The 26,837-nt window shown below is 38.5% G+C and overlaps 1 protein-coding gene across 1 annotated transcript; it reads right to left on the bottom strand.

The window, feature by feature from the left end:
- Positions 1-1,843: 1,843 nt before the first annotated feature.
- Positions 1,844-4,304, bottom strand: LOC109036172 (uncharacterized). The gene has a single exon (XM_019050148.2). It carries the CDS (start codon positions 3,965-3,967, stop codon positions 3,062-3,064), a length of 906 nt encoding a protein of 301 aa, XP_018905693.2. The 5' UTR covers positions 3,968-4,304; the 3' UTR covers positions 1,844-3,061.
- Between the last annotated feature and the right edge of the window lie 22,533 nt (positions 4,305-26,837).

Genomic DNA, 26,837 nt, shown 5'->3' with positions numbered 1-26,837 from the left:
TTTCCTCCAAAATGAACATTTTATCAAAGGAATTTTGGCAATTCTCGACTGGTCATATGATGTTCTTCCTTAGCAAGGCAGCATAATACTTCATCACATTTTTGGGCAGAAGTTCACGGTTTCATGGCAAATCCTGGTTTCCTCTCTTTTAAGTTTACTCTGGGTGAAAGGTCAGTTGTCCTTTTCCTGAATGAAATTTTAAGTACTCTGGATTCTACCTCGCCCTTTTACGAAAACATGTCTTTAGGGCATCAAAGTGGTCATGATTCATTCCGCATACTTCAGTTCTTCTCTCAATGTTTTCACAGATGCGGTCAAGTTCAAGTTAATTTAAAATTAAGTCGTGTGTTGCAAAGATACACCAGATTCGTGCTCTGCTCTCGTTTTCACATGAAGCTCATCACTACCTTAGATGTCAAATCATCCTGAAATCTCACATTTGCGTAGCTTATGCTTTTTTTTCGTGTAGGTTTGAAACTTATTTTTAAGGTGATGGATTCTTCCGGCTATTAAAAGAGTCAGTAGATTTTTTGCGATTTTAAAAAACACGAGGTTTAACTTTTGAATTTACTTTCTTAACCTCTAGAACTTTACTATCATATTACTAGTAATTATTTCTTAAGCTATGGATTGATTCATGAGAGTTGAAAAATAAGTTTCTGGATCAATGTTTCTTGGAAACTTGACATTCTAATGAATTTTAACATGATCTCTCTTTAAAAGATTTATGATATTTTATTTCAAAAATAGCACTTACCCTGTGTATGCGTCATTAACTTCGACTGAGTAAAAACTGCCTTAAATTAATCAATACGTTGAATTTGATGAATTTGAATTGAGACCTACGAGTATTTGGTTGATATAAACTTAGATTTGAAATTTGTGGTCTTTGACTTGCGGTATGCCGCAGGTTTGAAATCAGTTCCAAGAGAGAGATAACGGTAACATGCTTAAAATGAATTCACCTTCTCTTATGGTTTTCATTTGCGATTCCAAATAAAAAAGGCCCCCCTTTCATTTTTTTTAAAGGAAAAAAGAATGATTTTTTGCGAGATGTTTTTATGGATGAAAGTCGCTTATTTTATGAGAGAAGCAATATTACATTATATTTGAGGCATAAATCTGCATCAAATGTTCGGTGAAACTTTTTTTCAGTCACCCAGGAGTAACGTTCATTTGGCACTTCAATAAACTAACCCACTGAATTTTGACGTACTTAACTTAACGTTTGAAGTACTAAAGTGTAGGATATTCATTCTACAATGAAATTGGATAATTTGAGGCCTTTACACACAGAATAAGTTTATGTCAATGAGAAGTTAATATTTTTCTTTCAACAGGAGGAGTTGTGTTGATTTTCTGTGAGTGAAATTCAAGATTTATGACATAGTACGGCATCCAGAAAGGACATCATTGCGACAAAAATCTTTCTAAAATACTTTAACAGCCGCAATTATTTTTTTTAAAAAATAGAAATTTCGTTTAAAACTATAGATACAATCATTTCGGCGGGTCCTTCACAAAAAGTATATGTTCTTCGCGACTCCTGCTACTTCTACTAAAATGTACAATTTCTGTCACGAAGAGAAAGTTAAGGAAATTTATAATTCTTTTAAATAATTGGGATGGTTAAAGTATTTTAGTTTATCATTCTCTTTTTTATGGGAAATCCTCCCAATATCTCAAAAATCTTAATTTTAAAATTATCGGTAATTTCAATACTTTATCATTTTTCTGGTAATGGAAAATTGATTTTTATAGCATTAGAAATTCTTTCTCGCATTCTTACCACAGAAAAAAAATCAGGAGCTGGAAGGAAAAGTAGGTAGAAAACTATTAGAAATTGTTCTTCAAATAACGTTTTAATTCTCATTATTTTACACAAAAATACTCTATCATAAGTGGGTGTATGAATAATTGTTCAGATGCTAATGCAACATCATCATCAAAAATTCTGCATTTTGTAACTATGGACGGATGAAAAGAGGCGATAGTTCAGTTTAAACGTGAAAAACAAAATTTAAAAAAGGCAAAACATTTGAAGAGATAATTTTTATCTTGAATGATTTTATTTAGGTAGGTAACTTCAGTTTCCAATATGGTAACATAAGTATAAAATTTCAGGTACAACTGACGTCTGGAATCTTTGAAGAAAATCAGAAATATTAAAATCATTCAGGCAAGGATGATAAGGTGGACTTGGAACGCACCAAATAATATTTCCAAGTGGCATCAATTTTTTTACAGAAACGATGTTTTAGCCAATTTTCCGAACAACGAAAAAGTGAAATTCCTGGCAATCAGAAATCATGTCAAATATACGAAAAAGTTTGACAATTATCTTCTACATAATTTTTGATTACGAGGTAGCTTTACAGGATTCTATTTCTTTAAAATGCTTCCCATACTCGCAATTCGAAGTCTGAGTAAATGTAATTCATGCAAAAATGACTAGAGCGAGTTGAAATGATTTGACAGATATTAATCAAATCTCTGCAAAAATATGAGCAGCTATGTAGAATCCTTAGATTTAAATTTTGATCAAAATAAATGGAAGGGATTACCGAATATAGAACTGAGGAGAATCCTCATTGAGGAGTTCCTAAAATTTCCCCCCAAAATACCGTATACAGATTTAGGCAAAACGTTATCACTGATTGAAAGTGAAGTTAAATGTATCATCTTAGTCGTTACGTACACTTAAGAGTCTCAAAGGAGTTATTGCACAGTTGAGTGTGTTACTCGCGGGGTCGGATCGTAAAATTAGGGAATCACAATGGTAACTTACGGAGGAAACATATCACTGGTATTGTGATCGAGTTACTTTTATAAAACTCGTATTGCACTTTAAGTGAAACATGAATCGATGCAAAAAGGCGTGGTGCAGTCGACGCCTGCGATAGTTCGTTGACACAGGAAAAATCACACGTAATTAATGAGATCCTCACGCACCGCAAGAAAAGTCTCTGCCCTTGTTCGCCGGAATGTTGCAGGTCTCCCAGGACCCTTTGCGGGCGCTACGTGAAGGAAGGATACTTGACCGTTTTCAGACGCGGGCACCTCAGTAGTGATGTCCGTATCCACCTCCGTAGGTGCTGTAGCTGTAGCTGCTGCCGTAGCTCGGGTAATCATGTTCATCATGATGATGTTCTTCGTGGTGGTGCTCCTTGACCGGCACGTAGACGGGCTTCTCTACAGGAACATGGATTTCAACGGGTACCTTGACGGGCACCTTGACTGGGTAAGGCACAGGCTTCTCGACGGGGTAAGGCACTGGCTTCTCAACGTGGACTGGGTATGGTTTTGGCACATGGACTGGGTAAGGTCTGTCGACTGGGACCTTGACTGGGTAAGGCACAGGCTTCTCGACTGGGTAAGGCACTGGCTTTTCGACAGGGACATGGACTGGGTAGGGACGGTCAACTGGGACTTTGACTGGGTAAGGCACGTGTTTCTCCACTGGGTAAGGAACGTGCTTCTCGACGTAGACTGGGTAGGGTTTGGGTACGTGGACGGGGTATGGTCTGTCGACGGGGACTTTGACCGGGTACGGGATGTGCTTCTCGACCGGGTAGGGTGCAGGGACGGGAACTTTGACGGGCACTGGGACGTGTTTCTCTACAGTGACTGGGTAGGGTTTAGGCACGTGGACAGGGTAGGGTCTGTCGACGGGGACCTTGACGTGGACGGGGTAAGGCACATGCTTTTCAACATGGACCGGGTAAGGGACGGGTACCTCCTTGGTGATGGTGATGGACTTGACGTGTCCATGCCCGCCGAACTCGTGGCCGCCGAAGTCGCCGTAGTTTCCGTCGCCGCCCCAGAACCCGTGGCCGAAGCCGTAGAGCCCTCGCTTCTCCTGCTTCTTGTCCTCGACGGTGTTTTCACTCTCGGCACTCTTGTCCGACTTGGCGTCCTCGGCCAAGACCAAGGCGACACTTAACACTAGCACACCGAACACTCTCATCTTGCCCGCGTTGCGCTCACACCGAATCCAAAACTTGACTGATGGCTCTTGGCTCTGGCCCCTTGGTTTTGTAGTAGCGGCGACTAGGAAGTCCTCCCCCTCCCCGCCCTCTCCAGGCGCGGCCCGGGGAGGGGGCCCTGGACCGGGGGCCCGTTGAGCGCCGGCCGCCGCGCTGTGGGTCCCCGTGAGTATGTAGATATCTGGATCGGGGCCCCTCTCCTCTCTCTCACACACAAACACACAAACCTTCGGGAAAGTCACACACGCGAATCAGCGAACTGAGCACAGGATTATTACATCACGTTTGATGCAATACTTAGCAACGTTACTTTGTCCCACCTTTAATGCCTTTCTCTCTCTCACTCCGCTTGCGTCTTTCGTGGACATCGCCGCGCGCCGGCCGCTGCAGCGCTCTTCTCATCGTCCAGTGAGCTGGGTCTTCTCTCGCGTTGCCATATCACCCGCGAAACAAACGGGGTGCCCGGCATCTTGGCCCAAGTCAGGGTTACAGTGCTTTTGGTTTAATTTCTTATGTCCATTAATTTTTTCGTCCAAAGTATTTTCTTCGTGGTTTTTTTGGACCTAGGCTTTTGACTTTACTGTACAACAGAAATGTGGCCTGAAAACGCTGGACAAACAAGAGCGTAGAACTAAGTATTTAGGGGGACGAATTTCACTTGGACAAAATTTTGAGGGCGAAAATCCGTGGAAAAAATGAATTGGACCAAAGAGTTTATGGAAATAAAAAATTGGACCATAAGTCCTATGACCCAAGTCAGGACTTACAAACTTGAGCCGAAATAGGATTGAAAAGAAAATATAGTCAAATGAAAAAAAAACCTTCCCATACGTAGATAAGCTTCACGTCCAATATCTTTAACTTGAGGTGCAGTTAATTTTTCTAAACATCTCGACTTAGGTATTAGAATGCATGCTTGCTAAATTCTAAAATGGTTTTTGAGCGCTCGGCCGATGGGGAGCGCTTTATGATCAAACCTGCCTCGTGACTTCCACTATACTTTTAAAAACTAGTACTATATTCTAATATTTTATTCTACTTTACTCTAATACAGAGTTTAAAAAAAGTCTGAGAATAATGAACCCAAGAAATATGTCATCCGGAAATATCTGTTTAATCTCAGTTAAAAATGAAAACTTCAATCTAGTATGTACAAGCTGAAATTTTGAAGGAACGAGAGAGAAAAACAAGTGATCAGTTGAAAAAGACAAAATCAATAAGAAACGTAGAAAAAAGAGATCGGATTAAATGCATTAAATGCATCAGGGATATATATCTTGCGGAGTCTTCTTCAACAATCATTTCGTTGCCAATTAGAATGCATTTGGACGCGACCAAACTCTTACAGCCTATTTTTGCGAGATCAACCCCAACTACATTTTATTGAAAGTCACTGTCTGAATGGCCTCTTTTCGCTCTGTTATTGAATGCTGAGTTTTTGACGAGGAAGGTGCGGTTATTTTAATGGTATTTTCACTGAGGCCTAGAAGTTAAAGCTGGGTCAAATTGACCCGAGGCCGAGGGTTGTTACAAACCGTGCTCCGCGTGTTGTATGCATATGTTGTATGGTACCGGTGAAGACGAGCTTTAAATTTAGGTTTACAATTACATCCTGAAAAAAAATCGGACATCAACTTGAAAGAAAATGAGTATCAATACAGCGGAAGATAGGAGAGACGAATTCTAGCCTCGTTTTTTAACTTTCCTCCCAAATCTGAGCGACTCCTCATTGGCAGCATAAAACGGAGAATTGCAAGTTAACAACGCGCGCCATCGCGCCTTCAATTTTGCAGATGCATCACGTGCATCCATCAAGCACGAATAGTCGTATCTCTGCGCCGTGATCCACGCATGTTCTCCCCTCCTGTATTCTTATACTGTGTTTGTTTTCGTTTGTTTTATGTCGTCTTTTCCCACGAGAGGGAATGTAAATCCCTTCCAAGGCTGCGAAATTGATTCAAAGAATTTCCTTTTTTACGAGAATAAACCTGCATAATTTTCGTCGGAAAGTCTAATTTTTGCATTAGATTTAAAGAAAAATTGATGAAATTTTCAGTCAGAATTTGTTAAAATTCTCCCGGTAAAAATGCAATTTGCGTGATCAACACCGCCGGAGATACGAGAGACGTAATCGGGTCTCGTTTTTTAACTTTTCTCCCGAATCCGAGCGACACCTCATTGCCAGTACTGAGCAGGACTTTGCAAGTTCACGCCGATCACGCCTTCAATTTTGCAAATGCAACTTGCGGACACCCATCAAGCACAAATAGTTGTCTGTAGGGATCTATTACTACTCTCAGCTAAAATTGGCAACACTTTTTTTTTCAAACAGTGGCACCGGGGCGGTGTGCAGGTTAATCGCCTTTGCTCCAGTCTTTCATCCGCGGCAAACTTTCCAGTGTTGCCGCGTCAATGTTTTGAACTTCCACTTTCGAATGAAAATCAATTAAAAACAAGTAACATAAATGAAAAGTTTGGGTTAGAAGAACGCATAGCTATAAAATAAATGTTTCTAAACAGGTACTAGCCAAAATTAATTTGGGAAAAAGTAGAACTGCATAATTTTGGTGTTAACATCAGGCGAGGGTGCTTCCATACAATAATATCTTAATAATTTTGTTGCTTAACTTGACAACAAGAATGCTAAATCATTGAAAGTACATTCCCGTATGGTGAAGCAGATCGAACTACATAATAAAGGATACTCCGAATACGTAAATAGCACAATCTGTGAATATTTCTGACTTAAAATGCCGCTAAACGTAGAATAGTTAATCCATCGTCGTGATTCTACAAATCAATTTTCAGCATGTCCTACAAATATGAATGTAGTGGGTTCAAATCCCCTCTATGCAGGCACGCTTTTGATTGCATTCCTTTGTAAATCGTGCCGCCAGCCCTGTATTCTAAACTTTTCAATGATTAAGATTCCAACTGTGGAAGTGCAGAAGGGGGCGAGGATTTTTCCTCTCTTTTCATTGAAAACAAGTTGAGGTATTTTGAAGTAAAATTAGTATGTAAAAAATTAGCGATTCCGTTCTTTAGATTCCGTTTTTGAGCCCATTGTCGTACATTTTTTTGCAATGTTTTATGTCTACATTAACTGCTCTAATATAAAGGGAGTTTTCCCGTTCAAGTTGTTTTCACTTTAAGATGCCAACATAACGTTGCCTACAATGAAGTAGATGTGACGTATACTGAGTGAAACAATTTTAATCACATCCAGTTGTTCACATTTTTTGTTTTATCAGCCTGGATGATTTGTAGACAGCCACCTGAATCAAAAGAAGGTAAAAAGTGAATTAAACCAATAAAAAAAGCAAAGAAAAACGAGTAAATCTGCTTTTTAATTGGTAAAATTGAAGTGAACAGTTCCAAAAAGGTTCTGCATCAATTTCATCTCCGCAGATAAAAAAAGAGGATGTTGTGAAAAACGAGCCACAACTCCCAATTCAATATAATATCTCCAGGCTCTTATTCGCATGACATTTAACAAAAGTAAATTCTCTCCCTGAATCGATTATTTGAACACAATAAGAGCCGAAAATGCTGAATCGAACCGCGATTGCCTAACACCACTTATTTTGTAATCCACAGGTTACACATACAATTGACATTTTGTTCCAGTAAAATAAGTGAAGATAGGAGGCGAAAAAAAAGCTTCAAAAACTGAATGAAGTCGCAAAAACTCGGCGATGTGTGAATCGAGGTCTCCCGCTACACCTGACTCATCACTACTTCACTAAAAACCGCGCAAAAAAATTCAGTTTTTAGAGGATGCCGCACCCGACAACGTTGCGTGTGCAGCCAGATTTTTTTTGCGCTTCGTATTTCGAGGTGATTGCCGCCGTCGCCGCACAGTGGATCGAGGTCGGACAAAATTTGGAAACTTTAAAAGCTCCGTATACACAAAATTTTGAGGTCCTAAAAGTGGTTCCATTGGTTTCCTCGTGAAATTTCCTGCAAGGAGCAACTATTAAAATTTAAAATGTGATAAAATAAACATCAAAATTTGCAGTTTTAGCAAAAAAAATTCATGTCCAACCTCTCTAATTGACTCGATCCATTGTGCGCCGCTGCATCGCGCTCCTGCCCGCTCGAGTCAAATTTGGAGTGAAAACCGTCGATTCTAATCAAGAATTCCATGAAAATTCGAACGATACGGCAACGCCCGATCTGGAGTCCGAATGAGAATGAGCCGCTCACGTCCACTTCCGTTTAGTGGGTCACTGGGTTTTCAGTGGCTGCCGCTCGCTTGGAGCCGCACGTTCGGCTAATCTCTTGCCGCGCATTGAGCGGCTCGTTTGACCAATCGCGGCCCGAATTTCGGGAGTTTTCATGGATGATTCTGGTCTCGCCACCAATCAAAACCCTAGAGTCCCACATAGACAGAGTACGGCCATTCGCGTGCCGGTTTTTCATTGGTCGGGAAAAATAGACTGATACGGTGCGCTTACAGTATCAAGAAAACAAACAAGCAGGGAATTCCAACACCGCGTGTTGGAAGGGCGCACCGTGAGAATATATCTACAGGGTGTCCTAGGATTAAATACGAATGTTGAATAAGTCGATTCTTTGGGTAAGAAAAAAGACGTTTTTGAGGGATAAATTTTTTTCCAAAAACGCTTTTCCTAGGCGCCACGACTCCCCAAAACTGGAGGAAAAAAATCGTCTTTTTAACACTGCGGCAATGCTTATCAACCAAGATTAATGAAAATTGGTAACTGGGTAAAAAAATGCGGAAAAAGAAGGAAGAATAAATGATACATGGAATTTGCGGTACCCCCAGATCCCCCCTCACCCGGCCAAGCCCCCCTTCTCAAAACGAAATTCTAACTACGTGCCTGGGTCGGCTATGGGATCAATCGTGGCTAAGTAATCATTTCTCTGCCTCTAAATCAGAGCTCAGCTATTGAGCTACATTTCGTGTATAACCAGAAAAAGCGCGGTACCTTATCTGACACGACCCTAGCAATTACACAGTTGAAAATTTCTGTGTTTTTGGATACTTTGATTAATTTTCTGTCTGTTAGATGAACCAAAACGATTCGGGTGATCAACCAAAATTTTTTGTTAACCGTGGCGTTTGGTTAAATCTATCAAATCTTTAGGGTATACTTCGAGACACTTTTGGATTTGAAAGGTTTCACGTTTTTGATATTCGGTTGCGACTTGCAAGTGGTTCTAGCGCTTGGAATTACCTACATCATTGAGAGAAACATTAACACAAAAGTCTGATGAATATGGGAAATATAAAACAACTGAGGGCTTCGTGGTCAAGTGTCGAGTCATCTTCACAGTGTGGTGCGCCTTCAATCCAGCTAGCGGCGATGTGCCGATACCCGTAGTCCAGTAGTTACCGCAAATACCTTTCGCATTGCGTTTCGTGCAATGCGAGAAGTATTCATGCAGTCTTGTAGGCGCTAATGTGCGCTTGACGCCGATTGCACTGTTTGGCGCAATGCATGAAGTATTCCCGCAGTCTTGCAGGCGCTGATATGACTTTGACGTCGACTGCACCGTGTTTGGCGCAATGGAGATGTTGCATGTGTGAGGAATTTGCGATTTGACTTTCGATTCTTATGTAAAAGTTCGCGAGAAACACGATGGTGCTACTAATTTTCTCAATCATCTTCCAAGCTCAAAAACAGCTCTCAAGTTGAGGTCAAAATGGAGGGGATATCCCACGCTATCCTGAGAGTCCACTTCTACATCAAAACAAACTCTCCATGCAAAGATAGGGAGCAAATACATTAGCAGGGTTGCCGTGTTTTCAGTTGTGGAGTCCCCAAATAAAGTGGCAGCTCTGTCAATGTTTTACTCCCTATCTTTGCATGGAGGTTTTGATGTAGAGGTGGACTCTCAGAATAGCGTGGGATATCCCCTCCATTTTGGCCTCAACTTGAGAGATTTTTTTGAGCTTGGGAGTTGATTTCAGAGAAAACCAGTGCCCACATCGTGTTTCTCGCGAACTTTTACATAAGGATCAACAGTCAAATCGCAAATTCCTCACACAAGCAACATCTCCATTATGACCAAGTTTTTCTTCCTCTTGCAAAATCGTCAGATAGATCGTATTCGATAGTGGTTCGGTGTATCGTTCATTTCAAAACAATAGAACACAACCTCAAACAAAAATTTCAGGATTTCAGTCGGAAAAGCTGAAAATGAGAAAATTCCCAACTATTTAACCTTGGGATGCCATTTAGTACTCATAAGAATCAAAAGTCTATCAGAAATACCCCGTTTCCTCAGATTACTCAATTGACTTTTGACGCTATGTTTACATGTTGAACCAATCGATATTGATACAATCTCACCTATTTGATGTATCGAAAACGATCTATTGCAAACGGGCTGTATTGTTCATGAGTCATCGAGTTAAGGAGCTCACTGGAAAAAAAAAAACACATTGAGTCCAGACTCTTGAAAACATTGACAAGAAAAAATACTCTTGATTCAATCAGATTTAAGCTTAAATCAAGAACCAAGCCTCTTAATTTGCGTGGATTTCCTTTTGATTTAAGCTTAAATCCGATTGAATCAAGAGTACTTTTTCTTGTCGATGATTTTAAGAGTCTGGACTCTAGTGTATGCGTTTCCATAGTGACATCTATCCATTGTATTGCATCTACTTGTCCTGTCACGGTCGCTCCTACATATATTTGCCATTTACCCCCTTATTTCCCTGCTTTCCTTTCCTTTTTCCCTATATGATTATACGATCATATTATGGTGACCCCGACGTGATTAAGTGCGTTGAAATTCGGTACAATTTGGTGAATTTTAAGTGAAATTATCCAAAAAGTTTCCATTGAAGTTTCCATTATATGATTATACGATCATCTAGATCCAATGTGTTTTTTTCCAGTAAGTGAAAATAAATGTTACGGTGCTCCCAGTTTTCCTGAGCAACTTGGGCGATGCCACGGACGGAGACGGCGCTTTTCTTTGCGACACCGACGGGCAGGGCGGCTGGGGCGTCGGTGGCGTCGTGCCGTGCGAACGCGCGCCCGAGAGTGGCACAAGTTTGCGTAATTGCCCGCGTATTCGCAATATTATTTTAAGCTGTTTTTAAATCGATGAGCGCGGGAACCGAAAAGACGTCCACATTGGCAAAGCGCGCCCGCGACACGGGAGATGTTTCGTATCGCCCTCCTACTCCGCACATTGCCGCCGAACTTCGCAGCTAGTCAACTCGAACCCAAAAATATGAAGGGAGAGGGGAGGGGAGAGAGAGAGAAGAAAAAGAAACAGAATGATAATAATTAGGACGCGTTAAGCAGCAAGGAACCTAAGCCACATCAGCTATTGCCAAAAATCGGACAACTTAATTTTTTACGTGAAAACGATTCTGCAGATTTTTGTGCAAATTTCAGTGAATTCTCTGCCTAGTGCGTCGCAAATTCTACTCATAACTTCACGAGTTGCGTGGGAGATCTGCGCATGTTCCATAGAGAAAAAAGGGAGGTGTTTGCATCTTGAGGTTTGTTTACCCTGTGACGTAGGTCGGTACAACCTGGTCAGCGAAATCCGGAATTCGAAGTATGAAAAACGGACCATAGTGTCCGATTTTTTCTATAATCAACTCATGATATCATATCAAACACCTTATGTAGAATGCATTTGTTCCATACACTACACCATTTCCAAGAAAATCGATGATAAAAGTCGCGGTACCGACCTACGTCATCAAAAAAATTCCAAGATTCCCGAAATGCCCACTCCTCCTTTTTTTTCTCAATTCGCATGTTCCAACCCCTCGCTCTAAAAAGGATGCTACGGGTAAGACTTACAGTTGGTATCGATGAGTCAGTTTCAGAACTCCAATCGAAACTTAAGTGGCTGTCGTCATGTATCGCAGTTTTTTAATTAAAAACAGACGAGTGTGCAAGCGTCATTTATCCAATCTTTATTGATCAAAAGGAACAACTCCAATTTTCATTCTTTTTAATTTTGAATATTTAAAGAATAGTGTACTTTCCGAAAAAAAATACACGAAAAAATCACTCCTCTTCATGAATGTGTTGAAATTGATTTTTCAAGCCAAGAATGGCACGGTAACCGATTTTAGTCGGGCCGAAATGAGTAAATAGGACTGAAAAGGACGATCTGAAATTGTTCTTAATTTTTGAAAACCTGATGATTTTTGGTTCTTTAAACTTTTATCACCGATTCCTCTTTGCATTTGCGACGTACTATGCTCCACTCGAAAGCAATCTATCGACGAATATCACGATGACAGTTTTCATTGTGATTTTCCGGAAGTTGAAAAAATCGAAGATTTTGAATTGATCCTAACACCCCAACTTCTCTTTTTCTTCCCGCCAATTTTTTTTTAGCGACTCACTATGAGAATGAGCAACAGCGCGAGAGCGTGGTCAGCGTTGAGGTTGCCGCGCGCTGCTCCGCTGTCAGATGAAATCTCGCACTTTGACATACTTCGCAAGCGCCGGCGCTTGCTTTCAATTTTAAAACTCGGGCTTTTTTAACGAACTTGCAATCAATCGGAGGGGAAAAAATCACTCCTCTCGCGAATCGGCGCTGGTCGTGGCATAATTTCGCGCGAGGGGGGACAAGAACAAAAAGAAAATAAATTGATCCCGTTGTAATTAAATCGAAATAAACATTCGATTGGTTTCATTGATTTCGAAATCGGGTTTTAATTGATACTGCCGAGCGCACGTGAAACGGTTCCATGCATTTTGCAATCGGACCGGAGACCGTTTACAACTACCGCGGCCTTCAGAAACGTTTCGTTGTCAAAATGTCCGTGGTTGACGTCTGCGAGTGATGAGGATTTTCAACATCGATCTCGAGTCCTTGTTTTCGTATATTCTTGAAGACCTGTATTTTGGCAAGATTTTTTAACTGAAGTTCAATTCAAATTTCGAAACACTCCCCTGAGCTGAATGATGCAAATTTAATATCAGCGATTGTAAAATTGTGTTTATAAAAGGTCGCGCACTGTAAAAAAAAAAAAAAAAAAAAAACGTAACTAAAATTATGAGATATGACATGCTCCGCAGCCCGTGACAAGATATACAATGAAAAACAATTAAAAAAGCAGGTAACAAGGCTAAAATATTTTACACACAAGACTATAACGTTTCGGCTGAAAATTCAGCTATCCTCAGTTGTATAAATACAAATAAAAATGGTTAAAAATCTAAAATAGTACCTGACAGTAAGTGCCTTTCAATTGAGAATGTTGCTATCCAACTGAGGATGGCTGAATTTTCAGCCGAAACGTTTTGGTCTTGTGTTGAAAAAAATTGTTTGCCCTGTTACCCGCTTTTTTAGTTGTTTTTTATTGTAACTAAAATCATGTCTTATTAAGTATTACGCAAAATACCATCAGGATATTGTGAATTTCGTCGACAGCTGGCCGCCAAAATGGTTCTCCGCTGTCACCGGTAGTGTTTCTACAGGCCAGAAAGGAACGCTGACGTCGAATAATTTGTGAGAAAATGATCAATGGCCGGTCATTGACGTCAAAGGTCAATTGCCGTTGTTTTTCACCAGGTTTTGATTCCGGGTCCTCGTCCATCTGGCGGAAAGTGGGGCAACTACTGGAGTAAATATTTAAAGTTCTTCCAAGAAAGAAATGCATTACAGCAATCAATGTAAACATCTCGACAAGAAAAAAGGATTTGATCTAAGTTTTGAAACATTAATTTATTATGGAAGAAAAGAAAATAGTTTTTTTTTATAAAGTATTTTTTGTGCCTTGCTATGACTTTTCAGTAAAGTATTTTTATAATACTTAAGACTTAGTGACGTAAATTATTTTTCTAAAAACATATTCAAGATGAGCACCTGGATGAAGGTAGTTCCAATGTTGATTAATTTTCTCTTTACAATGACAATTTTTCAAAACATGTGAATCTTCCTTAAATTGAATAGAACATCATTGTGCATATTCAGTCCAATTATCGCAAAGTCAAAGCTATGCAAATTTGGAAAAATTAGTTATTAAGGCAAAAATGCAAGTTCTTGTCATTCCCCCTTGTTCTATCATACTATACTATAAATAAATGCAAATGAAAGACTGAATTTTTATTTAAGAAAACACTCATTTCAACAAGTTTAACAACATTAAAATACATCTACATTTTTCCAGAAATTAACCCAAAACGTTGACAGAAATCACATTTCCACATTCAGCAGCCATGTTTTGTGCAAAAATTGTACTTCTTCCAAAAATTATTGAGTCGAGTAAAGCCCTCGTTAAAATAGTTTGAAAACCTTTTTACAGTGACAGAAGATTGCAGTCCATAATTAGTAAATACAAGAATCAAGATTGTAAATCTTCTATCTCATCTCAAGAGTACTTTGACTTATTTGGCATGGACTCTAACAGAAATGCAGATGGTCGAGAAGGATAAAAAAAACTGAAAAAACATCACACAACTGACCGCTCTTTGAAGATTGACAAACAAACGGTATTGCGTCACTTTTAATGTATGTAAAGCAGAGCAAGCAACATTAAATGGAAAAAGTAAAAAAAAATTGGGACGTAAAAAAAATTTCGGAATACCTGAAGCACATGAAGATCGCGTGGGTCGGTGCAGCTGCCAGTGAGTCAATTAAAATTCTCTTCAATTTGGAGCATTCTTGAAACGGTCACTTGCTTCTGGTTGCACAAACCACTGTTGGTTACTGGTTTGACGATGCTCCTGACATGATCACCTGGTTGCCGGACTCAATGTTAATTTCACGATTACAGCCTTCGCTTTAATGACACGAAACTGCGTTTTATCGTGTGTTTGATCGAGGCTAAAAAGAAACGCATCCAGCAAAAAGGAGCCAACGTGATTACAATGTTTTCAAAATCGTGCAACTTCTTCTTTTCGTTTAAAAATACTTAATATGTGTACAGTATTTACATTTACATACTTATATTTCTTTAAAATCAACATTATTTTGGTGAGAGAAAAAACTAATTGCTATTCCGGGAGATTTTTTAGATACTTATGAAGAAGAAACATTTTTACATCACTGTAATTACACTGGTTCCTTTTTGCTGAATGCGACCCAAATAGTGTTAAGGGTATCCCCTAAAATTCGTAGCTCCTCTCAGAAGAGAACCTAACTACATTTCAATGTTGCCAACTTTCCACTTGCTATAGCATTTTTATCGGGGGAATCTTGCGCATTTATAATTGAAAATTTAACTTATTCCTCCTCTGATCTCATGCAAAAATCAGAAAAACTGCGACAAAAATTGCACACGTTTATTCTTGTAAAAAAATTCAATTATTGTTTGAGTCAATTTTGCGACCTTGAAATCGAGTTACACTTCGTCCGGGAGACGACGAATTGTGGTTCTACCCTAATTTGTTGGATGATATGGGCATTTACAAGTAATTGTGGCGTTACCGCAACTCATTTTGGGGTAGTGACGCAATATTCGGGTTAGTAACCTAATTTATTGGGGTTACTACCACAATTAATTGGAAATGCTCTCATCATCAAACAACCCCAACCTCTTTTTTTTCCATGCCATGTTACCATGATACGGTTGCTATAACACACAGAAATGGCATAAAACTGTAATAGCAAAGAAGCTAGTACAAATGTATTTCATTCCCTCCCAGAAACTAGGCTCACCAAAACCACCCGGGAAAAAATGACCAAAAAGGATAAAATCACGTCAGAACGTAAGGAAATATATTTTAAGGAAGAAAATATTAATGACTTCGACATTAACCTCCTTTCGTTTACAAAAAGAGGCTCCTCAGGCAAAGAGTATTCGTTCATGATTGTTTTTTAAATGGTTTAAAATTTGGCATTTAGGTAGACTTTAATTTGTAAATAAAAAACCAGCTAATTTTTTTCTTAAAATATCTACAATCCTACGTTTTCAAGTTATAGAACCACGAATTACGTAAAGTAGAAAGTATAAGGGAGAATACATATGAGACATTGACTTCGTATGCAAAATCAATCGCATTGTTTGAAGGAAATAACAAGGCTGACGCTTTGGACTAATGCAGAATGCATTTTATCAGGAGGGAATCGAGAGACTTAAACGCAAAGCTAAGAAAGTAGAGATCCTGTAAACCAGGTGGAAAACGACAGAGCTACAAGTACAAAATTTTCATCTTCTCTCCTAAAGTGTGCCAAGTGTCTCCTCCGAGTTAAGGTAAGGCATCTTTTCACGCGGCGAACGCTGCCGTCGTCGCTGTATATGAATTTAGGTTTCTATATTTGAATATTTTTATAAGGAACGCTCTAAGTGTGAACATTAAAGTAATTGAATCGACTATTCCCCAAATCACGTGAGTGCCAATCCCTATTTTGGTGGTACAGGAGTTGTTTCTTCTTCGTTTTCTCTGATCTAATCAATGTCTGATTTCAAAATAGGTTGCTAAAAAACATACAATTTTTGGAATCCGAAGTTTGTCATCAAAGCGAATCAAACGGTTTTCCTTGTTTTTCTCGCATTCGCAATTGAATCGGTCAGTTACAAAAGGGTTCAAGTTTCCGATATAAAAATACGAAAAAATAGTTGGAACTGTAAGAACAAACCCGTTTAAAATCGCAGATTCATTAAAAATGCGATTAATTAGTTCATCGCTTTGATATTTTAGAGCTCTGAGATTTATAAGGGTCGATTAAAAAAACGGTTACTACCATTTTTCTCGAAGTCTCATTTTTGGCGCTTGAGCCTTTTTGTAACTGACCGATTCAATCTTGGCGCATACGTGATTTGGAAAATAATCGGTTCAATTAAAAGAGCCCTGGTTTTGAAGTCAGATCCATGGAAGCGCAAAGTAATGTTGTTTCCTATGCATAACAGCTGACATTCACGCTCAAGTCAATTAAGATGATCGCGGCATGTGAGGCAGGTACCTAAATATTCTGACGGGTACCGCCTCTTTGGAATCAATCACGGTGAGCCAGCTTGGTGCCGGCGCCGCACACTGGATCCAGTCACTCAGAGAGACCGAACATGAAATTTTTTACTAAAATAGCAAATTTTGATGTTCATTTCGTCACATTTTAAGTTTCAATGGGTGCTTCAAGAAGAAAATTTCACGAGAAAACCAAAAGAACCACTTTTAGAACCTCAAAGTTTTATACAGGGTGGCCCAGACCTACCGTACCAGGCCTTTTTTTCGGTTAAAGAATCCGAATTTCATGGCACAGGGGTAAAACCTCCACACCGGTTAAATTTAAAAGTTCAGAGTCCCCCTGTGCCCCATCAGAAAAGTCTCTGAGGACAATGGGACCCTCAAATTTGGATTCCTTGGGGTCGATTACCCATAAATACACATTTTTTCCGAATCTCCACGTCAATTTAATGAACTTGAATTTTTTTGAGAGGGGGCTCTGTCCCCCACCTTTAGGGGTCGGTATTTTGAACACGAATGGGCCGATTTTGGATTTCTTGGTGTCGATTTAAGTTAAAAATTTCCGTGCGTTCTGATTCCGATAGCATAAACCCTGAATTTTGAAGTACGGACCCCCTTTTACCCCCCAAGGGACGCCACGGGGGAGGGGGCTTTGACACCATGAAATTCGGATTCCTTGGGGTCGATTCCCTATTCATCCCCGCGATCCTGGACTTCGTACGACCAAATTAACCGAAAAAAAGGCCAGGTACGGTAGGTCTGGGCCACTCTGTATAAACGGAGTTCTAAGGGTTTAAAGGTTCCAAATTTTGTCCGACCCTCCTATTGACTCGATCCACTGTGCGGCGCGGGTCTGATCGAGACACGCGTCACGGGCCGCCGAAGTTCGGGAGCCAACTCGCATCGATCAAAAATTCAATCTGCCACCATCCATCAATTCATCTCTATCCATCGGCGTAGGAACGTGGGAGGTGGGAGACGGGGGTCACGCGTCGCCGCGTCAATTAGACGCCGTGTTTATCATGATTTCACGGGCAGTTGCAGTGTTTTGCACCTCATGCAGGTGATGCTGCGTTGCCACGCATTCGAACCATATCGATGTCGCGGGCAAATAGTGAAATCAGGCATTTTGTCAAGTGCCTAGGCAGATAGTCAAATTTTAACAGTCTGCAAAATTTTGTGAATTTATGGCGAAGAGCTCACGATTTTTCACTATTTTTGGAAAAATAACTCATCAAACCTACGAACTCTTTTTGTCTCTTCCTCTTCGATTGATTCTCATGTTTTTAAATTTTGAAATTCCAAAAATTCTGTAGTTTGTGATATGCTGAAAATTTCAAGATCAGTGTCTGTTCAGGAGCTAAAAATCGTTTTAAATACTATTAAGTGGTGCAAATTTTTACTGAGAATTTTTTCTTGGAGGAGCAATGATTTATTTTATCTGAAATTAGGAGAAGAATCAGAATTTCATTAGAATATTTAACTATTTGCCTAGGCATTTGATAAAATGCCTGATTTGACTATTTGCTTGCGACATCGATACGTAGAGTCCAAAAACACATATCTCCATGCGTTTCAAAATTCCGCTCCCTTTTTTTTTTTCGAAGAGAATCAAGCGAAAAATTGTGCTTGAAGCTTGTACAGAATAATCTGCTGATGGAGATGACGGAAGGAATACCTGGGTAGAGGCTGCCGGTCGTCATCAAATAGAGATAATAAAATCATTTGTATGAAGTAAAATTATAGAATATATTGTAAATAGGTAGATCAAGCGACTTATACATAAAGAGAAAAAAAACCTGGAAGAATGTAAAATGAAACAAAAGTTTAATGAGGGAACTTTTGGATTTGCGGACATTCTGGGTTTGGATATTTTTACTTGTGGACATTTTTTTTTACATTTTGACCCAGCACGTTACTCATCAAAGGTGTTCGAAGTGTTCAAAATCTTAATTCCCTAAAAACTGTGGCATCGCCGAAGAGAGCGAGACACCCAAATTTACGAAATCCAGTTTTTTTTCAAAATTCGACCGGTCTAATTTAAATTAAATGAATGATTCATGTAAAGAGGAAGATTAGTCTTATTTTTCTAGAAACAAATATTTGTGAGAAAGCAGAAAATGCATAAAAATGTATGGAACTTTAGATAAAAGAGTAGTCAGTATTATTACGCAAAGGGGCTGTTTTACTGCTGTCTCAAGTAAAATTAGGTAATTTTCCCTAATTTCTAACCTTGCTGGTGTTGTTTTGTCCTAAACGTAATTACACAAATTTGCAGAGAATAGCACATTCTGCTGTCTTGCTTAAAATGCAACTAATTAGACTCCGTTTTATGGAGACAGCAGTAAAAAATTTCAAAGAGTTTTTAGGCGATTATTGAAAGCTCGACGAAGATAGATGGATTCGTTTAAGACAATTTTCCCAACGCGCTACTGAATCCATTTAGCTCAAACTTTTTTTACAGTCGTATCTCGTCATAACGTTAGAACGGAACGTTGTTTCCGGTGAAAGGTTATTTTGAAAAACACTACAACGGAAAATGACTGGTCAGGACTTGAAAGAATGAGCGTTAATTTGTTTCCGGAAAAAGATCCTTCGAGAAACGTTATAACGTGACACGACTCTATAACTTTTTTAAACATTATTAACATTTTTGCGAAAAAAACGAAAGAAACGAAGTGTGTTGTAATGAAATTAGTGCATCGCATATCTTACGAATAAACATGATTTTATACGTACAAGTTATATTGGTAAGCTTTTAATTTGTTTTGTTTGTTTTATCTTTTTGACCAATAAAACATTACCTCGTGAGAATGCTGGAGAAAATTAATAAATACGACGGCGAAAATATCTAAGTAGATTAATTATTAATAGATCGATACCCAATTATTCTTCGTGGATTGTTGGTGATCAACTCGGATGAGGCCCTTCATCACATAGGCGTCGAACAGAAATGTTTAACACAAATTTCGCCGTGCAAGGCATGCAATCAGCCTTGCTTGTACTCTCAACGCGATTCTGCCGATACCAGTCGGGTTAATGAGCTCTCTGGTTATTCGCAAGCCACAGCCTTCTGCTCTCATTGTGTGCGAGTGAGTTGGTTTGCATTATATCCAATTGAATCCGTGTCAAAATTTAACATTTACGTAAACCAAAAACACCGTTAGTTTTAAAACCTTTTTCAATATTTGAGAAAATGGACATTCGATGGCAGCTCGTGAGTTTGGTAGGGTGCAAAACTTATTTTGCATTTCTTAAACGAAGTGTCGAACCAATCACTTAATTTGAAACCACACGAAACTCAGCATATTTTCCCTTTTCAATAGTTTTTAATTTCCTGTTATATTACTCGCGAAAACCCCGTATTTACCGATTGAGTCCTGTAATGGCACACGGAGAAAAAACTCCGTGCGTGGGACCCGAAGTTGAGGTCATATGGATCTCTGAAGTTTTCGGATCACGTATCTAAAAACTTGAGGTCCAGCTGCCGAAGTTCGGGTCAGACATCTGAAGTATATACCGAAGGGTTCGGGTCACACATCTCAAGTACTCCGGTACATAAGTAAGTGCCTCGATGTCTAACCCGAAGTTCGGCAGCTCGACCTCAAGTTTTCGGATGCGTCATCAGAAAACTTCAGAGATCCATATGACCTCAACTTCGGGTCCCATGCACGAAGTTTTTTTCTCCGTGCATCACCTACGTTACAAGGCATGCGCCAGCTTTTGAGTCGCAGGACTAGATACTGATCGCGGTATGCTCAAATTCTCTGTGCTGCCATACGACTTGCGTTGCCGTGCTATGGAGGAACGCCGTATGAACCCTCAGGCGTTGTCATATTTCCTTCAATTTATAACGGATTTACTGGGAAAATTGTCAATGTTTTTCTTCAAATAATTCAGACGATTTCGTTCGCAATTTGGTCTAAAATATCTGAAAATTTCAAAGAAAAATATGCACATTTTTTCTCAAAAATGCATGTTCTATCTGAGGAAATTTGGCAACTCTCGAATATCCATACGGTGTTTTTCCTCATCACGGCAATACGGTTCGAGGTAGGATTGGTTTCCGGTAGACCTTTCTTTTCGTTTTGTTTTTCCCTTTAAAACGTCTCTAAGAAGGAGCTTTTGACCGAGAATAATACATTTTGATGAAGGGGTGCCCCTGAGAGTAATCTTAGCTGCTGATACTAGCAATTCGTATTTTTCATCTGATAAGAAAAAGTTTTAATACCTGAGAGTTAGGGCTCACATATTGAGTACATAATTATTTATAGTATCCTTTTTCTGCAATCCAGTAAAAGTCATCTCAACCAAGAAGCGTAGGAATATACATGAATAGACCTAACAATGAATAGACTAAAAATCTAAATTTTCGTATATTCTCCCATTTTCAAAATTATCTGCAAATACGTTAATAGCCTGAGACGCTGAATGTCTTAAAATTATACTAACTAACTAACTTCGTCAATGTATAAATTGACAAAAAGTAAGGTCTATTCATTGTTAAATTTTGTGAGGTGGACATAATGTTTTGTACATTGCGCTAAAATTGCGGAACTATGGACGCAAACTTAAAACTGGTTGGAAGCAAAACGAAATAAATGATACAGTTGTATTGACGTCTCAATGGCTCAAATTGCATAACCACTCTAATACAGTTGTACAGTCAGTTTGCACGCAGGTCACTTTGCGGACCTAAAAATAAACATATGCATTGCCTATAAATTAGGGACAGTCATTCACCTGAAGATTTTTTTTTCATGTAAATAAAAACTGGTTCGATCATTACTTGTTCTAAGGGCACACAATATTGATCCACTGAGTGACCCGTAAAAACTTACAGAACTGGAGATTAAAAGGGTATCACTCGCTACTGATAGCACAAAAAACATCCGCAAAAAATTGGCAAGATGAACGGTTCCATTGAAGTCTTCTTATCCCTGCTCTGATTCGGCAATAATGACAGCTGGCACAGGTGGGCTAACATATTCTGGATGGAATTCAGAAAACAAACTCAATCCAACGAGAAAGTCAAATCGTAAATTAAAGTAAGCTGATTTTTTCTTAAATTTCATCCATGACATCCAGGCATTGTATTGAGTCATCGAATTTTGTGGACTAATGTTATCTTCGTATTAAGCTAAAGGTTAAGCCTCAGTGCTCATTGAAATTGCCCCGAGAAACAACAGGACTCTTTTCTGGGGATGTTATGCTGATTTTTTCATTAGTTTCTGACTTAACTCAGCTACAATCTTCATTTATTGATTACTATGGCAATGTAGGGTAAGAATTAAAATACCACAAGACTTTTATCTTCATCAAAATTTCACAGAACAAGGAAAGCACCTCTGAGATCTCCAAAATTAATCCATTAGCCCGGGACTAGTTTTTATAGTGCACATTAGAGTTAATCTATTCAGATTTTCGGGTTGCATAAATTCAAATTATTAGAGCCCACTTCTACAGAATTTCTCCTTCTGCTTAGTTACGAATCATTTGTAAACTTGTGAATACAAAGTTGCGATGGGAACTGTCTTAACGAGAAAGCAAACTACGATTAGTTTGGTACTCAATATGATTTACTTGGCCTTCAATTTCGCTGAGTGAGAAATTTGGCTGCATACGCAGTGCACAAAATCCGTTGATTATTCTGTCGTTGTCAAAATTTGGTGTTTTAATCGTGATTTTTGTGTTTCATGTAGAATTTTTGCACAGCTTATACCTGCACATGGTGTCTAAAGTCTAACCATGTCTAGTGAGCCATCATAAAAAAAATTAAGTGTGTTTTGATTTTCAATAAATACAGTGGAATAATGATTGAAACTTTAATCCAACCAGTTCGCTGATTTAAAGTCAGTGTAGGTTCGAAAGATGAAAGATGAACTCACTAGTGGAACATGTTTAGTTATATTGGGTAATCTTTAGGTACATTTATTTACTGCAGAAACCTTATACTTTTTCACCAAGAAAAGCATTCTCTATCTCCGTCGAGTATTTCTCTGAACTTATTGGGATTTATCCAAAGGAATAATTAATACCAAGATTAAAATTGAATAAGTCTGGAAATATTTGGTTAAATATTATCAATCGATTAAGTATATTTCCAAAATTTTGATATCAATTGGAAGTTCTTGATCCTTTTTGCGAACGGCAGTTGTCTAAAAGGAACGTTGTCTAAAATAAAAAAATAAAAAAAAATAACATGGAACAGTGCGGAAGGGTAGTACAAACTTGAAATGAAAAGAAGCTGAGTACGACCCGGAGATCACGGTCTAAAATTTAGCTGCATATCAAATATTAAACAAGAAATCAGTGCGAGGTGTTTCGTGGTAAAAACCGTACAATGTAAAATTTTATCTCTGAATATGAGTTCCAATCACATATCTCTCACCTATTCACAGTTTATAATCATTTCCTCAATTTGTACTAAATTCCTCTACTTTTTCTCCAGAATGAAATCAGTAGGTTACTTTCAGAGAACTCGTCTTGTCGCGTAGACGTAACCAAAAAGTTGCCCTATTCAGGTCATGTAAATTATAGAAGGATCAAGGTATAAAAAAATGAATGAACTGCTCTGAAAAACCGGATTAAAACAAAACAAAGCATTGAAGTCGTTCACTTCTAATACTTAATACCGGTGGTCGACAATTAAAATTCTTCACACCTAAGTTAATGGTTTTAATGTGGCTCTCGTTGCGTTTACGGTTCATGCTCTCAACAACTGTGGTTTTTTTTTTTTTTTTTTTTACCATAAGCACCATTTAGCATTCCTTAGTGTTGCTCAGTTTGAGATCATTAAATATTTTTTTTGTTTCCTGCTCACTAAAGAAGGCTTGCAATGGGTCAGTCGTGATAATTACAGAATTACGTTTTAATTGTAAAATGCTACGTTAGCCAAGATTCTACTTTTAATGGATAGTGGGATAATGCTGCTTACTTCACTGAAAGAAACGAAATTTCAATGAGGTAGGAGTGAATAACATGTACCTCGGGAAATTTTCTGTAATTTTATTTCCAAACATGTATGATACATACATGTTTAAGTAAATCTTTATTAGTATTCTTCAGATGAGAACAATGAACTGAATTATTTTGTGTAGAACTCATCTGGTTTTAACATAGTGGAATTGCTCGATTGTTTTGCTACGTTCCGTATAGGATTTTGTTTTCCTCCACTTTAGTTCATTTCTTTTCGTTTTTACCCAGCTTCTTTAATCCTGGTTTTTCAGCTCTGGAAGACCCCAGAAGAATTACATTGTCGCTATGGGATGTTCCGGGAGGATACAGGCCTCATAGCATCGTGGAAAAAAAAAAGATTTGTAAGGATGTTCAGTAAAATTCAATAGCGAAGGTTTCGAAGCAGATCCTTTCAAGAGATTACAAAATTTTCCGTTTGTGGAGAATGAAGAAAAACCAACAAAACATTTTCTGATTTCGACAAACTTTAAGGTAGGCGCGGACCTATACATTAAATTTTGCAAAACCTGAAGTAATTTTTACTTTAGTATCATTAAGTTTTCACGAGGGTAAATCATTGTAATCACTTGCAAAGATCTCTGACCAAAGTTATACTGATGAATTTTAACGGAAATTCATGAGAAGTGTACTTTTTACATTGCCGCGTTGAAAGCCTCCTAGGTGAAAGCTCGCCAAGTCGAATTGTGTAGGGATCGACAAAAAAGTCGACTTAAGCAGCAATTATTTGTCTTAACCGATTATCAACTTCATTTGTGGACGTGTCTAGGGATCGAAAAAAAAAATCGACTTAATCGGCATTTTGTCTTAACCGTAGTTCGACTTAGCGAGCTTTTACTGAGTATCGTCCCATTTTTACAATGTAAAGCATATTATATGGGGTCTTCTCAAGAGAGGAGTTGTTCAAGGAAAGACGGTAAGCCTTTGATTGTAGCCCCATTTGAGGTTCAATTAATTTTAAATTAACCTAGGAAATCCCTTACAAGGTGAATCATTTCGCACCGCAAGTCGTCCAAAAATTGAGAAAAGCTCAAAGTCCAGGGATGCAGCTCACCAGATATTATTGCGTGGCTACGAGCGATGGATATCGACCGATACCGAAAACACCTGTTTACGATGATCATTACCTGCTCTGATGCAAACCAAGGGAGAGTGGTCGTACCTGTTTGGAAATCCTTGCTCAATCAGTCATCCTCTTTGAGTCTATCATTACTGACACGCATTCCTCAATTGCTAATCAAACGGTTCCAGTTTTTTTTCTCGGCTGTTTAGCTTGGCTACCGATCCAATTGAAATTCTAACGCATGCCCTCACGTAAAAAAAAAAGTGTATCAAAATAACTAGTGCTTGTTCCACCGTTATCATCGTGCATTGGTTAGGTTTAGCACAGAATGCTCGCTTCCATGGCACCTTTTATGTTTGATTTGTAATTTTTCCTACGTTTTTAAACTATTTACTGCATTTGACCAAAAACCCGTACAAAAAATTAAGTATCAAAAATAAAATAAGACAAACGAACTCATTTACGCGCTAATAGAATAAAATATTTTTATCAAATGCGTCTCGGGCTTTAGTAAGTCTCCAATGAAATTCACACCATAAAGCCCAAAACTCTATTTAATAAATAAAAATACTCTATTTTCGTGCAAATAAATTGGTTTTTATTACTCCCTTTTTGTGTTTTTTTTTCATGAGAATGAACCTCTCTAATTGTTATCCTCATTCAGATACTTATCAAAATTAAAAGTGACACTGCCGCTGATTCTTTTTCGAGCTATGTGAGTCTAAATTGCGGGTGCGTTATGATGGTCGAACACATATTACACAATCAGAAGTCTTATCGCACGTGCATGTAGGTATACGCGCTCTTTGACCCCTAAATTTTTATATTTCGCCATAGTTTGCTCCAGAGATTCTCATTATTTTTCTCACCATTGGCATAGGGAATAACCTCTTCTACATAAGCCCAATTTAAACATAAAACAGGCTCATTCCCCATAAAAAGTAAAATAGAACGTAAACTTTGCTAAGCCCTGAATTGGCGTTTTTGCAGTGAAAGTTACCTTAGTATCAATATCTCCTTGCGTTTTTTTTTTCTTTCTTTTTTCTTTTTTCTCCGGAAACTTTGCCCTGGAGATACAATCGCATTTAGTTGGGTGATGGCTGAATACAATCAGAGATCCATGTGGAATCATCACCGTGTAAAATATATGCCTGTGTAATGAGTAGCTGGTGGCTCATTACATTAAGTTTTTTCTCATCTGTTCGTCGAGAAGTTCCTTGTTCCTCTTGAAAAGAAGAAAAAAATTGTATGAAAATGGTGAAAATAAAAACTTTCACCCCGCATTAAGAGGCTATATCATGATGACTGTGCTCTACTACCATTTGATTACGACGCGAGAATCTAATTAAATTGGTGAAATTAGCATCTTCGTGATTGTGCGATTTCAGAGAGAGTTGATTGATTTTAAACATTCTGATCATATGTAAGGCAGCTGGAGATATAAGATGCCCCATAATGCTTCCTAGCAGTGTAGTCGCTTAAAATTGTCTATCCTCCGAAAATAAAAGTTGTACGAATAAATTAGATCCATGAACAGATAATTACATTGTTAAAAAAATTTCAATATTTTTTGTATCCATATAATTCCTCCACAACTTAGAACAGCATGTTTTTGCACAAACAGTTGTATAGTTGAAGTGCATAAGTGCGGGGGATCATAATCGCTAAAGTCATACATTTTTTCAAAACTAGAAAAACTATCCGAAGATCACAAATGGTAGTATTAAAATGATTTCCTACATCCTTGTGTCTCACAATTCTTATTGTTATTTCGACTTGTAGAAGTAAGTTTTGAAAATTTCAAAATTTTTACATGCTCGCTCATACTGATGAGTGCTCTTAGCCTTGAAACAATTTCAATTTCAAATATTTTATTTTTCGATCAAGGTCTTGGAACATTACAAATAGTTACTAGTAATTTACAACCAAATGAGAAAATCAGTTCTTTTTTAT

Source organism: Bemisia tabaci, chromosome 2, assembly GCF_918797505.1.
Source record: "Bemisia tabaci chromosome 2, PGI_BMITA_v3".
NCBI lineage: Eukaryota > Metazoa > Arthropoda > Insecta > Hemiptera > Aleyrodidae > Bemisia > Bemisia tabaci.
This window is presented reverse-complemented; position numbering and strand designations above follow the sequence as displayed.